At 46.7% G+C, this 17,044-nt stretch overlaps 1 protein-coding gene across 1 annotated transcript; it reads left to right on the top strand.

Moving 5' to 3' along the window:
• Nucleotides 1-13,374: 13,374 nt before the first annotated feature.
• On the top strand, nt 13,375-16,919 carry LOC119348744 (histone H3-like). The gene is made up of 7 exons (XM_037616733.1): nt 13,375-13,609; nt 13,725-13,750; nt 13,842-13,881; nt 14,374-14,501; nt 14,595-14,669; nt 15,453-15,528; nt 16,546-16,919. Exons 1-7 carry the CDS (start codon nt 13,507-13,509, stop codon nt 16,596-16,598), a joined length of 501 nt encoding a protein of 166 aa, XP_037472630.1. The 5' UTR covers nt 13,375-13,506; the 3' UTR covers nt 16,599-16,919.
• Nucleotides 16,920-17,044: the final 125 nt, after the last annotated feature.

Genomic DNA, 17,044 nt, shown 5'->3' with positions numbered 1-17,044 from the left:
AACTATATAGGAAGTGCTGTTTCGGCCATCGGGAAAGTTTCGGGGTCACCCGGTATTGTACCGGGACCACCAAAAGGGTCCCGGGGGTCCACCGGGTGGGGCCACCTATCCCGGAGGGCCCCGTGGGCTGAAGTGGGAGGGGAACCAGCCCCTAGTGGGCTGGTGCGCCCCCCCTTGGGCCCCCCTGCGCCTAGGGTTGGAAACCCTAGGTGGGGGGCGCACCACTTGCCTTGGGGGCACTCCACCCCCCTTGGCCGCCGCCCCCCCTTGGGAGATTGATCTCCCAGGGCCGGCGCCCCCCTTGGGGGCCTATATAAAGGAGGAAAGGTGGGAGGGCAGCCGCACCCAAGTCTTGGCGCCTCCCTCCCCCTGCTACACCTCGTCCTCCTCCCGCAGCAGCTTGGCGAAGCCCTGCCGGAGTTCTGCTGCATCCACCACCACACCGTCGCGCTGCTGGATCATCATCAACCTCTCCTTCCCCCTTGCTGGATCAAGACAGAGGATACGTCATGTTGACCGTACGTGTGTTGAACGCGGAGGTGCCGTCCATTCGGTGCTAGGATCTCCGGTGATAGGATCACGACGAGAACGACTACTTCAACCCCGTTCTTTTGAACGCTTCCGCTCGCGATCTACAAAGTGGTATGTAGATGCATCTCCCCTTTCACTCGTTGCTTAGATGAACTCATAGATGGATCTTGGTGAAACCGTAGGAAAATTTTATTTTCTGCAACGTTCCCCAAAAGTGGCATCATGAGCTAGGTCTATGCGTAGTTCTCTATTGCACGAGTAGAACACAATTTTGTTGTGGGCATAGATCTTGTCAACTTGCTTGCCGCTACTAGTCTTTTTCTTGCTTCAGCGGTATTGTGGGATGAAGCGGCCCGGACCGACCTTACACGTATGCTTACGTGAGACAGGTTCCACCGACTGACATGCACTAGTTGCATAAGGTGGCTAGCGGGTGTCTGTCTCTCCTACTTTAGTTGGAGTGGATTAGATGAAAAGGGTCCTTATGAAGGGTAAATAGAAGTTGACAAAATCACGTTGTGGTTATTCGTAGGTAAGAAAACGTTCTTGCTAGAACCCAATTGCAGCCACGTAAAAGATGCAACAACAATTAGAGGACGTCTAACTTGTTTTTGCAGCAATTGTCATGTGATGTGATATGGCAAGAAGTTGTGATGAATGATGAATGATATATTGTGATGTATGAGATCATGTTCTTGTAATAGGAATCACGACTTGCATGTCGATGAGTATGACAACCGGCAGGAGCCATAGGAGTTGTCTTTATTTTTTGTATGACCGGCGTGTCATTGAAGAACGCCATGTAAATTACTTTACTTTATTGCTAAACGCGTTAGCCATAGAAGTAGAAGTAGTCGCTGGCGTGACAACTTCATGAAGACACAATGATGGAGATCATGGTGTCATGCCGGTGACGAAGATGATCATGGAGCCCCGAAGATGGAGATCGAAGGAGCTATATGATATTGGCCATATCATGTCACTACTATATAATTGCATGTGATGTTTATTATGTTTTATAAATCTTGTTTACTTAGAATGGTGGTAGTAAATAAGATGATCCCTTATAATAATTTCAAGAAAGTGTTCCCCCTAACTGTGCACCGTTGCTAAAGTTCGTCGTTTCGAAGCACCACATGATGATCGGGTGTGATAGATCCTTACGTTCACATACAACGGGTGTAAGACAGATTTACACATGCAGAACACTTAGGGTTAACTTGACGAGCCTAGCATGTACAGACATGGCCTCGGAACACAGAGACCGAAAGGTCGAACATGAGTCGTATGGAAGATACGATCAACATGGAGATGTTCACCGATGATGACTAGTCCGTCTCACGTGATGATCGGACACGGCCTAGTCGACTCGGATCGTGTAACACTTAGATGACTAGAGGGATGTCTAATCTGAGTGGGAGTTCATTAAATAATTTGATTAGATGAACTTAATTATCATGAACTTAGTCTAAAAACTTTTGCAAAATATGTCTTGTAGATCAAATGGCCAACGCTCATGTCAACATGAACTTCAACGCGTTCCTAGAGAAAACCAAGCTGAAAGATGACGGCAGCAACTATTTGGACTGGGTCCGGAACCTGAGGATCATCCTCATAGCAGCCAAGAAAGATTATGTACTAGATGCACCGCTAGGTGAAGCACCCATCCCAGAGAACCAAGACGTTATGAACACTTGGCAATCACGTGCTGATGATTACTCCCTCGTTCAGTGCGGCATGCTTTACATCTTAGAACCGGGGCTCCAAAAGCGTTTTGAGAAGCACGGAGCATATGAGATGTTCGAGGAGCTGAAAATGGTTTTCCAAGCTCATGCCCGGGTCGAGAGATATGAAGTCTCCGACAAGTTCTATAGTTGTAAGATGGAGGAAAACAGTTCTGTCAGTGAGCACATACTCAAAATGTCTGGGTTGCACAACCGCCTGTCCCAGTTGGAGATCAACCTCCCGGAAGAGGCGGTCATTGACAGAATCCTTCAGTCGCTCCCACCGAGCTACAAGAGCTTTGTGTTGAACTACAATATGCAGGGGATGGTGAAGACCATTCCTGAAGTATTCTCAATGCTGAAGTCAGCAGAGGTTGAAATCAAGAAAGAACATCAAGTGTTGATGGTCAATAAGACCACTAAGCTCAAGAAGGGCAAGGGTAAGAAGAACTTCAAGAAGGACGGCAAAGATGTTGCCGCGCCTGGTAAGCCAGTTGCCAGGAAGAAGTCAAAGAATGGACCCAAGCCTGAGACTGAGTGCTTTTATTGCAAGGGGAAGGGTCACTGGAAGCGGAACTGCCCCAAATACTTAGCGGACAAAAGGCCGGCAACACCAAAGGTATATTTGATATACATGTAATTGATGTGTACCTTACCAGTACTCATAGTAACTCCTGGGTATTTGATACTGGTGCCATTGCTCACATTTGCAACTCACAGCAGGAGATGCAGAATAAGCGGAGACTGGCGAAGGACGAGGTGACGATGCGCGTTGGGAATGGTTCCAAGGTCGATGTAATCGCTGTCGGCACGCTACCTCTACATTTACCCACCGGATTAGTTATGAACCTCAATAATTGTTATTTAGTGCCAAGTCTGAGCATGAACATTGTATCTGGATCTCGTTTGATACGAGATGGCTACTCATTTAAATCCGAGAATAATGGTTGTTCTATTTATATGAGAGATATGTTTTATGGTCATGCCCCGATGGTCAATGGTTTATTCTTAATGAATCTCGAACATAATGTTACACATATTCATAGCGTGAATACCAAAAGATGTAAAGTTGATAACGATAGTCCCACATACTTGTGGCACTGCCGCCTTGGTCACATTGGTGTCAAGCACATGAAGAAGCTCCATGCTGATGGACTTTTAGAGTCTCTCGATTATGAATCATTTGACACATGCGAACCATGCCTCATGGGCAAAATGACCAAGACTCCGTTCTCCGGAACAATGGAGCGAGCAACCAACTTATTGGAAATCATATATACTGATGTGTGTGGTCCAATGAGCGTTGAGGCTCGCGGAGGATATCATTATGTTCTCACTCTCACTGATGACTTGAGTAGATATGGGTATGTCTACTTGATGAAACACAAGTCTGAGACCTTTGAAAAGTTTAAGGAATTTCAGAATGAAGTAGAGAATCAACGTGACCGAAAGATAAAATTCTTACGATCGGATCGTGGAGGAGAATATTTAAGTCATGAATTTGGTACACACTTAAGAAAATGTGGAATCGTTTCACAACTCACGTCGCCTAGAACACCTCAGCGTAACGGTGTGTCCGAACGTCGTAATCGCACTCTATTGGATATGGTGCGATCTATGATGTCTCTTACCGATTTACCGCTATCATTTTGGGGATACGCTCTAGAGACATCTACATTCACTTTAAATAGGGCACCGTCTAAATCCGTTGAGATGACACCGTATGAATTATGGTTTGGGAAGAAACCTAAGCTGTCGTTTCTAAAAGTTTGGGGATGCGATGCTTATGTCAAGAAACTTCAACCTGAAAAGCTCGAACCCAAGTCAGAAAAATGCGTCTTCATAGGATACCCTAAGGAAACCATTGGGTATACCTTCTACTTAAGATCCGAGGGCAAGATCTTTGTTGCCAAGAACGGATCATTTCTAGAAAAAGAGTTTCTCTCGAAAGGAGTAAGTGGGAGGAAAGTAGAACTCGATGAAGTACTACCTCTTGAACCGGAAAGTAGTGCAGCTCAGGAAAATGTTCCTGTGGTGCCTACACCGACTGGAGAGGATATTAATGATGATGATCAAGGTACTTCTGATCAAGTTGCTACTGAACTTCGTAGGTCCACAAGGACACGTTCCACACCAGAGTGGTATGGCAACCCTGTCCTGGAAATCATGTTGTTAGACAACGGTGAACCTTCGAACTATGAAGAAGCGATGGTGGGCCCAGATTCCAACAAATGGCTTGAAGCCATGCAATCCGAGATAGAATCCATGTATGAAAACAAAGTATGGACTTTGACTGACTTGCCCGATGATCAGCGAGCGATAGAAAACAAATGGATCTTTAAGAAGAAGACGGACGCGGATGGTAATGTAACCATCTATAAAGCTCGACTTGTCGCTAAGGATTATCGGCAAGTTCAAGGGATTGACTACGATGAGACTTTCTCTCCAGTAGCGAAGCTTAAGTCCGTCCGAATCACGTTAGCAATTGCCGCATACTATGATTATGAGATATGGCAGATGGACGTCAAAACGGCATTCCTTAACGGGCATCTTAAGGAAGAACTGTATATGATGCAGCCAGAGGGTTTTGTCGATCCTAAGAATGCTAACAAAGTGTGCAAGCTCCAGCGATCCATTTATGGGCTGGTGCAAGCATCTCGGAGTTGGAACATTCGCTTTGATGAGATGATCAAAGCGTTTGGGTTTATGCAGACTTATGGAGAAGCCTGTGTTTACAAGAAAGTGAGTGGGAGCTCTGTAGCATTTCTCATATTATATGTAGATGACATATTTTTGATGGGAAATGATATAGAATTCTTGGACAGCATTAAGACCTACTTGAATAAGTGTTTTTCAATGAAGGACCTTGGAGAAGCTGCTTACATATTAGGCATCAAGATCTATAGGGATAGACGCCTCATAGGTCTTTCACAAAGCACATACCTTGATAAGATTTTGAAGAAGTTCAAAATGGATCAGTCCAAGAAAGGGTTCTTGCCTGTACTACAAGGTGTGAGATTGAGCTCGGCTCAATGCCCGACCACGACAAAAGATAAAGAAGAGATGAGCGTCATCCCCTATGCCTCAGCCATAGGATCTATTATGTATGCCATGCTGTGTACCAGACCTGATGTAAACCATGCCATAAGTTTGGTAGGTAGGTATCAAAGTAATCCCAGCAAGGAACACTGGACAGCGGTCAAGAATATCCTGAAGTACCTGAAAAGGACAAAGGACATGTTTCTCGTTTGTGGAGGTGACGAAGAGCTCGTCGTAAAGGGTTACGTCGACGCTAGCTTCGACACAGATCTAGATGACTCTAAGTCACAAACCGGATACGTGTATATGTTGAATGGTGGAGCAGTAAGCTGGTGCAGCTGCAAGCAGAGCGTCGTGGCGGGATCTACATGTGAAGCAGAGTACATGGCAGCCTCGGAGGCAGCGCATGAAGCAATTTGGGTGAAGGAGTTCATCACCGACCTAGGAGTCATACCCAATGCGTCGGGGCCGATCAAACTCTTCTGTGACAACACTGGAGCTATTGCCCTTGCCAAGGAGACCAGGTTTCACAATAAGACCAGGCACATCAAGCGTCGCTTCAACTCCATCCGTGAAAATGTTCAAGATGGAGACATAGATATTTGCAAAGTACATACGGATCTGAATGTCGCAGATCCGTTGACTAAACCTCTCTCGCGAGCAAAACATGATCAACACCAGAACTCTATGGGTATTCGATTCATCACAATGTAACTAGATTATTGACTCTAGTGCAAGTGGGAGACTGTTGGAAATATGCCCTAGAGGCAATAGTAAAAGTATTATTATTATATTTCCTTGTTCATGATAATTGTCTTTTATTCATGCTATAATTGTATTATCCGGAAATCGTAATACACGTGTGAATACATAGACCACAATACGTCCCTAGTAAGCCTCTAGTTGACTAGCTCGTTGGTCAACGGATAGTCATGGTTTCCTGACTATGGACATTAGATGTCATTGAAAACGGGATCACATCATTAGGAGAATGATGTGATGGACAAGACCCATTCCTAAGCATAGCACAAGATCGTGTAGTTCGTTTTGCTAGAGCTTTTCCAATGTCAAGTATCTCTTCCTTAGACCATGAGATCGTGTAACTTCCGGATACCGTAGGAGTGCTTTGGGTGTACTAAACGTCACAACATACTGGGTGACTATAAAGGTGCTCTATAGGTATCTCCGAAAGTGTCTGTTGGGTTGACACGGATCGAGACTGGGATTTGTCACTCCGTGTTACGGAGAGGTATCACTGGGCCCACTCGGTAGTGCATCATCATAATGAGCTCAAAGTGACCAAGTGTCTGGTCACAGGATCATGCATTACGGTACGAGTAAAGTGACTTGCTGGTAACGAGACTGAACGAGGTATTGGGATACCGACGATCGAGTCTCGGGCAAGTAACATACCGTCTGACAAAGGGAATAGTATACGGGATTGCTTGAACCCTCGACATTGTGGTTCATCCGATGAGATCATCGAGGAGTATGTGGGAGCCAACATGGGTATCCAGATCCCGCTATTGGTTATTGACCGGAGAGCCGTCTCGGTCATGTTTGCATGTCTCCCGAACCCGTAGGGTCTACACACTTAAGGTTCGGTGACGCTAGGGTTGTATGAATATGAGTATGCAGCAAACCGAATGTTGTTCGGAGTCCCGGATGAGATCCTGGACGTCACGAGGAGTTCCGGAATGGTCCGTAGGTAAAGAAAACTATATAGGAAGTGTTGTTTCGGCCATCGGGAAAGTTTCGGGGTCACCCGGTATTGTACCGGGACCACCGGAAGGGTCCCGGGGGTCCACCGGGTGGGGCCACCTATCCCGGAGGGCCCTGTGGGCTGAAGTGGGAGGGGAACCAGCCCCTAGTGGGCTGGTGCTCCCCCCCTTGGCCCCCCCTACGCCTAGGGTTGGAAACCCTAGGTGGGGGGGCGCACCACTTGCCTTGGGGGGCACTCCACCCCCCTTGGCCGCCGCCCCCCCTTGGGAGATTGATCTCCCAGGGCCAGCGCCCCCCCTAGGGGCCTATATAAAGGAGGGCAGGGGGGAGGGCAGCCGCACCCAAGTCTTGGCGCCTCCCTCCCCCTGCTACACCTCGTCCTCCTCCCGCAGCAGCTTGGCGAAGCCCTGCCGGAGTTCTGCTGCATCCACCACCACACCGTCGTGTTGCTGGATCATCATCAACCTCTCCTTCCCCCTTGCTGGATCAAGACGGAGGAGACGTCACGCTGACCGTACGTGTGTTGAACGTGGAGGTGTCGTCCGTTCGGCGCTAGGATCTCCGGTGATAGGATCATGACGAGAACGACTACTTCAACCCCGTTCTTTTGAATGCTTCCGCTCGCGATCTACAAAGTGGTATATAGATGCATCTGCCCTTTCACTCGTTGCTTAGATGAACTCATAGATGGATCTTGGTGAAACCATAGGAAAATTTTATTTTCTGCAACGTTCCCCAACAAGCACATGCTCAACGATTGAGCTTTTATCCCTTAGTTTGCAGGCTTAAGAAACTTGTCAGAGGTCTCACACCTCTTGACGTGGGCACGAGCCTGAAATCCCAATTTCAGCTCTTGGAACATCTCATATGTTCTGCGACATTTCAAAATGTCTTTGGTGCCTCAATTCTAAACCATTTAACATTACGCACTGAACTATCACGTAGTCATCAAAACGTGTATGTCAGATGTTCGCAACATCCACAGACGATGCTCGAGGTTCAGCACACCGAGTGGTGCATTAAGGACATAAGCCTTCTGCGCAGCAATGAGGATAATCCTCAGTTTACGGACCCAGTCCGCATAATTGCTACTATCAACTTTCAACTAAAATTTTCTCTAGGAACATATCTTAAACAGTAGAACTAAAGCGTAAGCTATGACATATTTGCAAAGACCTTTTGACTATGTTCATGATAATTAAGTTCATCTGGTTATTTAATGAACTCCCACTTAGATAGACATCCCTCTAGTCATCTAAGTGATACATGATCCGAGTCAACTAGGTCATGTCCGATCATCACGTGAGACGGACTAGTCATCATCGATGAACATCTTCATGTTGATCGTATCTACTATACGACTCATGTTCGACCTTTCGGTCTCTTGTGTTCCGAGGCTATGTCTGTACATGCTAGGCTCATCAAGTCAACCTAAGTGTTTTGCGTGTGTAAATCTGGCTTACACCTGTTGTATGTGAATGTTAGAATCTATCACACCCGATCATCACGTGGTGCTTCGAAACAACGAACTTTCGCAACGGTGCACAGTTAGGGGGAACACTTTCTTGAAATTTTAATGAGGGATCATCTTATTTATGCTACCATCGTTCTAAGCAAATAAGATGTAGACATGACAAACATCACATGCAAATCATAGAGTGACATGATATGGCCAATATCATCTCGCGCCTTTGATCTTCATCTTTGAGGCGCGGCATGATCACCTTCGTTACCGGCATGAGACCATGATCTCCATCATCGTGTCTTCATGAAGTTGTCTCGCCAACTATTACTTCTACTACTATGGCTAACGATTAGCAATAAAGTAAAGTAATTACATGGTGTTTTCAATGACACGCAGGTCATACAATAAATTAAGACAACTCCTATGGCTCCTGCCGGTTGTCATACTCATCGGCATGCAAGTCGTGATTCCTATTACAAGAACATGACCAATATCATACATCACATGTATATAATTCATCATATTCTTTTGGCCATATCACATCACATAGCATACCCTGCAAAAACAAGTTAGACGTCCTCTAATTGTTGTTGCATGTTTTACGTGGCTGCTATGGGTTTCTAGCAAGAACGTTTCTTACCTACACAAAAGCCACAACGGTGATATGCCAATTGCTATTTACCCTTCATAAGGACCCTTTTCATTGAATCTGATCCGACTAAAGTGGGAGAAACTACCACCCGCTAGCCACCTTTATGCAACAAGTGCATGTCAGTCGTTGGAACCTGTCTCACGTAAGCGTACGTGTAAGGTCGGTCCGGGCCGCTTCATCCCACAATACCGCCGAAACAAGATAGTACTAGTAATGGTAAGCAAATTGAACAAACCAACGCCCACAACTACTTGTGTTCTACTCGTGCATAGAATCTACGCAATAGACCTAGCTCATGATGCCACTGTTGGGGAACGTAGCAGAAATTCAAAATTTTCTACGCATCACCAAGATCAATCTATGGAGATTCTAGCAACAAGAGAGAGGGGAGTGTATCTTCATACCCTTGAAGATCGCGATGCGGAAGCGTTACAAGAACGCGGTTGGAGGAGTCGTACACGCAGCGATTCAGATCGCGGTTGATTCCGATCTAAGCACCGAACAACGGCGCTTCCGTGTTCAACACACGTGCAGCCCGGTGACGTCTCTCGTGCCTTGATCCAGCAAGGAGGAGGGAGAGGTTGGGGAAGACAACTCCATCAACAGCACGACGACGTGGTGGTGGTGGAGCAGCATGGTTTCCAGCAGGGCTTCGCCAAGCACTACGAGGAACGAGGATGTGCAGAGGTAGGGCTGCGCCAAGAGAGAGAGAGAGAGAGAGAGACTCGTATCTTTGGCATCCCCAAAAACCCCACCATATATAGGAGGAGGGGAGGTGGCTGCGCCCCCATCTAGGGTTCCCACCCTAGGGGTGCGGCAGCCCTAGATGGCACTTGGAGGGGGCGGCCAAGAGGGGGAGAGAGGGGGGCGCGCCCTAGGGTGGGCCTTTAGGCCCATCTGTGCCCAGGGTTTCCCCTCTCCCCTCCTAGTTGTGCCTTGGGCCTTGGTGGGAGGCGCACCAGCCCACCCAGGGGCGGCCCATGCAAGCCTCCGGGGATGGTGGCCCCTCCCGGTGGACCCCCGGAACCCTTCCGGTGGTCCCGGTACATTACCGGTGACGCCCGAAATACTTCCGGTGGCCAACACCTCACTTCCTATATATTATTCTTTACCTCTGGACCATTCCGGAACTCCTCGTGACATCCAGGATCTCATCCGGGACTCCGAACAACATTCGGTAACCACATACAAACTTCCCTTATAACCCTAGCGTCATCGAACCTTAAGTGTGTAGACCCTATGGGTTCGGGAATCATGCAGACATGACCGAGACAACTCTCCGGCCAATAACCAACAGCGGGATCTGGATACCCATGTTGGCTCCCACATGTTCCACGATGATCTCATCGGATGAACCACGATGTCGGGGATTCAAGCAATTCCGTATACAATTCCCTTTGTCAATCGGTACGTTACTTGCCCGAGATTTGATCGTCGGTATCCCAATACCTCGTTCAATTTCGTTACTGGCAAGTCACTTTACTCGTTCCGTAATGCATGATCCCGTGACCAACTACTTTGTCACATTGAGCTCATTATGATGATGCATTACCGAGTGGGCCCAGAGATACCTCTCCGTCATACGGAGTGACAAATCCTAGTCTTGATTCGTGCCAACCCAACATACACTTTCGGAGATATCTGTAGTGTACCTTTATAGCCACCCAGTTACGTTGTGACGTTTGGTACACCTAAAGCATTCCTACAGTATCCGGGAGTTGCACAATCTCATGGTCTAAGGAAATGATACTTGACATTAGAAAAGCTTTAGCAAACAACTACACGATCTTGTGCTATGCTTAGGATTGGATCTTGTCCATCACATCATTCTTCTAATGATGTGATCCCGTTATCAATGACATCCAATGTCCATGGTCAGAAAATCATAACCATCTATTGATCAACGAGCTAGTCAACTAGATGCTAACTAGGGACATGTTGTGGTCTATGTATTCACACATATATTACGGTTTCCAGTTAATACAATTATAGCATGAACAATAGACAATTATCATGAACAAGGAAATACAATAATAACCATTTTATTATTGCCTCTAGGGCATATTTCCAACACATTCCTCGCATATGCATACAGAGTATACTTATCATCCCGCGACTTCCTCGGCTTTAGGTCGAAGTCACGCAACTAAATAGGTTGAGGTGCACCGGGGATCTATGATGTGTCGATCTCATCATGCGTGTGCCCCTCATCCTCGTCGTCCTCGCCATCTCTGGAGTCCTCAAGAGAGCCTTGTGCGTCTCTTAACGAGGACCTCGACGGGGGTAGGCACGATGTTATCGATGAAGCGATGGCCTAGAAGAGCGCCTACCCCATGTGCACAAGACTTTGTAGATTGTAAAATTGACAAATCATCAAGTTAGAAGACAGGAACATTGAAAAACAAGTATGGAAATAAATTTATACCATGTCATACCTCAACAAAAGCGTTAAGGGTGTTGTAGGACTCTTCACCTGGAGGGTGCCTCGGTACGTCGCCAGCATCGTTGACATGCTTTTAGAGCTCGGATTGCTATGAAAACAACAATCTAAAACATTTTCTGCTCAAGTTATGCTTGTACATATAGATAATGGAAAACTTACCACAAAGCGGACAATCGGCATCGACTCTGTCCGTCAACCGTCTCTGATGAGCTTGTTGTATTAGCCATGCGATCGGTTCACACAATATGTCAATGCATGCAAGTTCAGGTGAGTACGAGCAATGGGACGAAACCACATGAGGTTATTGAGGTAGCACTTGAGTGCTTCGGTATCAAAAGGTCACGGGACAAGGCGAGCACATGCTTTTACCATAGAGCGAGCGTCATAGGCTCCCGCCCTCACCGCCAACCCAAGCCACTAGCACCAACAGGGGAACACCGCCGGGCAACGAGTGGGTACACAAGGAGGGAGCCACACAGTTCAAACACCGACAGCCAGCAAGCACGTTACCAGCGAAACACCCCCAAAGCATACAAATAGTCTACCCCAAAGAAATACTCCCTCCGTTTCTAAATATTTGTCTTTCTAGAGATTTTAACAAGTGACTACATACGAAGCAAAATGAGTGAACCTACACTCTAAAATAAGTCTACATACATCCGTATGTTGTGTCCATTTAAAATGCCTAGAAAGACAAATATTTGGAAACGGAGGGAGTAGGAACGAACACAATTTCATGTAGACACCAGCCAGATACGACCAGCCAGATGGAACAGGCAAAACTCCATGCGGACAATGGCCGGATAAAACGAACAAGACAGAGCGAACACAACTCCACGCAGACACTGGCCGAATAGGACTAGCCGGGCACGAGCCAAAAGGAATGAACCCACCTTATCCAACCACATCAAGACGCCGTCTCCGCAACGTCTCCCAACACGCCGACCCGAAGAACCAGTCGGGTGGGATCCAAGAAAGACACACGAGCCATCCGACACGCGCACGCACAACTGGGCATGCTCCCTGCACGGCAACCGCTTTTACCCGGTGGAGCAAACATCATACGCCGTCAGACAAGCGAATGAAACGGTACACGCAAGTCGAGGGGCGCGAGCCCCAGGGCCACGTGTCATGGACCCCGAGGGTGCCGGCTCGATGAGGAACGCCCGGGCCCGATCGAGCGCATGCAGGATGCTAGGGGCATCGGCGCAAGGCGCGCGCAAGCGAGGATGACTACTCCAGCATCGTTTATACGAGTAACTATAATTTCATGGGTATATAAATATTCTAGTAGATTAGCATGTGATTACCGGCCCATATTAATGTGGTTACGTAAAATATATATCTTATTTGGTAACACTTATTGACTTACCAAAAGAAAAAAGCAAAATTTATTTGGTAAGTAAACAATAGGCAGGGTAGCGAGGAAATAAAATTAAAATAGATAGACAAATGTAGGGAATATAGGTAAGGTTCGACGATATACTTGTATCGAAAACGTTCTTATATTATGGGACGGAGGGAGTACAAATATTTTTTTTAGAAAAGTTCATTCGTTTTCTTTTTTTAGGGAAAAGTTCCTTCGTTTTCGACATGTGTGAAACTTGTGTGGAACGCGAGGCACTATTCCAACGGTCACTAGACGAGTCGGGACGAAATGTGGCAAGTTGCATCGCGTGTCTCCGGGAACCGCTCCCCCCCCCACCCCCACTGTCGCCCGGGCCCCACGCGCCCAACGTTCGACTCGCCTCGCGCTAGTAGTAGTAGTAGTAACCGCTCCTCCCGCACCCCACCCCACCACCACCCGCTTTTCTCTCCACGGGAAGCCCACGCGCCGCAGTAAAACAAACAATCGCGAAAAAAGAGAAATTCCTCCCTCCTCCTCCTCCTCCGCGCCGACCCGCCGCCGTCGACAGCGCGCCCCGACGCGATGGCCCGCACCAAGCACCCGGCCGTCAGGAAGACCAAGGCGCTGCCCAAGAAGCAGCTCGGGACGCGCCCCTCGGCCGGGACGCCGCGGCGGCAGGAGACAGGTGATCCCGCCCCTCCTTCCTTCCTCCCCCCCATCTCGAGCGAACGCCGTCGCCTCGTCGCGAGAGATGGACGCCCCACGCGTGATGCTAATGTGTTCTTCCTCTCCCTTTGCAGATGGCGCGGGCACGTCGGCGACTCCGGTGCGCGGGCCTTCCTGGGTCACTTCCTTTTGTTTCGTCTTGTTTTCTGTTTTTGGTCTGACTTGCTCGTCTCCTGTTCGACGGAATGCAGAGGCGAGCCGGGCGGGCGGCGGCCCCAGGGGCGGCTGAAGGTGCGCCCTTCTTTGTGCTTTTCGGTTTTCCGCCGCGTGTTTAGGGCTATTTCCGTCTTGTTTGGGGCGGGGACTTGTATCTTCTCCCCCCTTCGTTGTTGCGCACATTTCTCGGGAATGCTACCAGGAGCAGTTGCGGTTCTTTGGCCCTTAGGGAGGGCTGCACCGGCAATTTCTTCGCTTCCTTGCTCCAGATTTTAGTTTATCTTCTACAGTAGCAAGATGATGGATGGGGACTTGCGTTTTTCTTTCCCCTTCCTTGTTCCGGGCATTTCTTTGGAGCAATGTTTATGCATTTCCCAGTATTGTCCTTTGCCCTCAGAGGGGAGGGGATCGGCAGTTTTCTTCGCTTCATCGGTCCAGATTTTAGTTTATCTTGTACAGTAGCAAGATGATGGATGTGACACAAAGTTCTCAGTTTGGGGGTTGCGCTCTTCCGGGTAGTTGTTAATTTCGTCTGTGACTGACTCGTATCTATTCTTGTGGGAGCAGGGGCAACTGGGCAACCCAAGCAGAGGAAGCCACACCGGTTCAGGCCAGGCACGGTGGCACTGCGGGAGATCAGGAAGTACCAGAAGTCGGTCGACTTTCTCATCCCGTTTGCACCATTTGTTCGTCTGGTGGGTACCTCTGTCATATCCTCTCGCTCTCTCTACCAACGATCTGGAGTGCGGAGTGTAAATTGGAATCTTTTGTTCCTGACAAATTTGTAGATCAAGGAGGTCACCGACTTCTTCTGTCCTGAAATCAGCCGCTGGACTCCCCAAGCGCTCGTTGCAATTCAAGAGGTCAGTGCTCAAACCTGGCATGTACTATTAGATCTGATGGTTTGATTAGAGTACTACAATGCAGATGAATTCAAGATCTGAAAACCATGAACTGTGGGGTAGATGCATGTATCATAGTGTCTGAATGCTCTGGTATTAATTCAGTTTGATATATTTATTTAGCAGCATGGTATTGTTTTGGTGGCTGGTAACCCAAAACTGAAACGTGATTACGAGCAAAACGGTATCAATTGTCTTTTCTGTGTGTTTGTGCAAATCTGGTTGTTTGGTCAAGATATACAGTCTTGCAACATGAATACATGATCCTGCCCACACACTCAAAACTGAACTATTGGTTAGATGCCATATGTCTTATGGAATTTAGGGTGTAACTGAGAGGTGAGCAAGTGGTAGTGACGTTCAATTTTGATTCAGGATGAGGATATTGTGATCCAGAAAATTGCATGTTATGGTTATGTGTCCGAACGCCAAATGATTATGTCTATATCCACTACATGCTTATGTGTCCCAACCCCCAAATGATTATCTCTGTTTCCAGTACAACAACAAAAAGTACTTTAGAACCAGTCAAGTTTATTGTGCATTTATACGAGATTGTTGTTTGCACAATAGACTTACTTTAGTCGCCTCTTGCCAGAAATGCCTTCTTCTGCACAACGAGCAAAAATAACATAAAGTTGACTATACTCAGTGTGGCCTAAGAAATGAGTTAGTACTTTTAGTCACTGGCCTGTGTATTTGCTTTGAATTGACGCATAATTCCCTTTTCCTTTCCCTCTGCAGGCTGCAGAGTATCACCTCGTCGACGTATTTGAAAGGGCAAATCACTGTGCCATCCATGCAAAGCGTGTTACCATCAGTAAGTTCTCACTGAATGAAAACTTCCTTCCATTTACAATATTATGCAGAAGGAAACATGCCAGTTATGAAAGAGTTTCAATTACAGGATCACCTTTGCTTTCATTTGATGTGATATCTAGTTTTGATGTTGTTTCAAGGTTCAAGAATTCTAACGATTAATGATAGGATCCACAATTGTTATATCTCTGCAGCTCCTCGTATCTGTTGTCAACGAACAAACATGTCAAACAATTCATTAAAAAAAATGAAGATGTCAAACCGGGTTACTATAGCAGGAAATTCAGGGTTGATTACCTATTTAGGGCCTGTTCGCTTCAAAGGATTTGTAGACTTTCCAAAGGAATGTTCATTCCATAGTTTTCAGTTCCTTCACTGGCGTTCGGATCAAGGGAATCAGCTACAGCGTTCCTATGGAAAAGTTCGTAAACAGTGGCCATTTTACAGGAATCTAAACATCTGGTCTGAACCAATTTTTGGGCGGAGGCCTGAGGCAAGCCAACTCACAAGCCAAATAAAATATTCCTTTCGCATGGGTGGGAGAGAAGCAATACCAGCATGCAGCGATTAGAACACTTGGTGCCTGAATAAAATACTCAATACTGTTGCATCAGTAGTACGGCTCCTTTGCTCATACCTCTGGACAATTTCCTGTGAACCGAACACCCTTTATTCTTCTATTTTGCGAACTGCAGTAATGTACTGTACAGCCAACCGCATTCCTATACTTTTTTACATCCCTTTGTTTTTCTTACCTGTGTATCGAACGGGGCCTTATTCAGGGTTGATTACCTATTTATTTCTTATCTGAAGGATAAACATTATATAAAATCAGAATTTTATTTGTAGGTTACATTTTTTGTTTCCTTATAAAACTTGGAAACTGTTGAGAATCATCATCATCATGGCTGTTGCTATTCTAACAAATAAAACGGATGCTCCTGAATAAATGGAACTATATATGAAGATGTATTTACTAGCATGTTCCTGTTAACCTGACTTTTTTTTGCTGCTACAGTGCAAAAGGACATACAGCTCGCGAGGCGTATCGGCGGGAGGAGGCTTTGGTGATACTTCTGGAAGACGTTCTCTGCATCATAGGGGGAAAAGACTCTGGTGATACTAATGGGAGATGTTTTATGTATTGGGGGTGCAAAGGCGGTGTTGATAGTGGTCCAATATGTTTGACTGTGTCGTTAGAAAGTATTGTAGGTGTATCATTTAGTTAGATGTGTCTTCAAAGTTGATCTGATTCGTTACATGGTTGGGATCATTCGACTTTTGCATTCAGGCATTGTTCCATTTGAATTGATTGCGGATATGGAATTTTAAATGACTTGGAATCGGTTGCGGATTTTCCGCATTATTGCAGGAGCAAACCAGAATTGCGCACAAGCGTTTTCATGCATGTTTTGTTTACTTCAACTTCTCAAAGAATTTTCTTTGTGAACTGCTGTGATCAGCGCCTTCAGAGTTCTAATGATGCATTTTCTTCATGAACTGCTGTGATCAGAGCG

Source organism: Triticum dicoccoides, chromosome 1B (genome assembly GCF_002162155.2).
Source record: "Triticum dicoccoides isolate Atlit2015 ecotype Zavitan chromosome 1B, WEW_v2.0, whole genome shotgun sequence".
In the NCBI taxonomy this organism is placed as follows: domain Eukaryota; kingdom Viridiplantae; phylum Streptophyta; class Magnoliopsida; order Poales; family Poaceae; genus Triticum; species Triticum dicoccoides.
Note: the sequence above shows the minus strand (reverse complement) of the source record. Positions and strands in the feature narration are given on the sequence as shown.

Excerpts from the sequence above, each read along its gene's own strand:
- LOC119348744 (XM_037616733.1), top strand. The coding sequence starts at position 13,507 with ATGGCCCGCACCAAGCACCCGGCCGTCAGGAAGACCAAGGCGCTGCCC. Across the intron at positions 13,751-13,841 it reads CGGGCACGTCGGCGACTCCG|AGGCGAGCCGGGCGGGCGGC; the intron begins GTGCGCGGGCCT and ends GACGGAATGCAG. Across the intron at positions 13,882-14,373 it reads GGCCCCAGGGGCGGCTGAAG|GGGCAACTGGGCAACCCAAG; the intron begins GTGCGCCCTTCT and ends TTGTGGGAGCAG.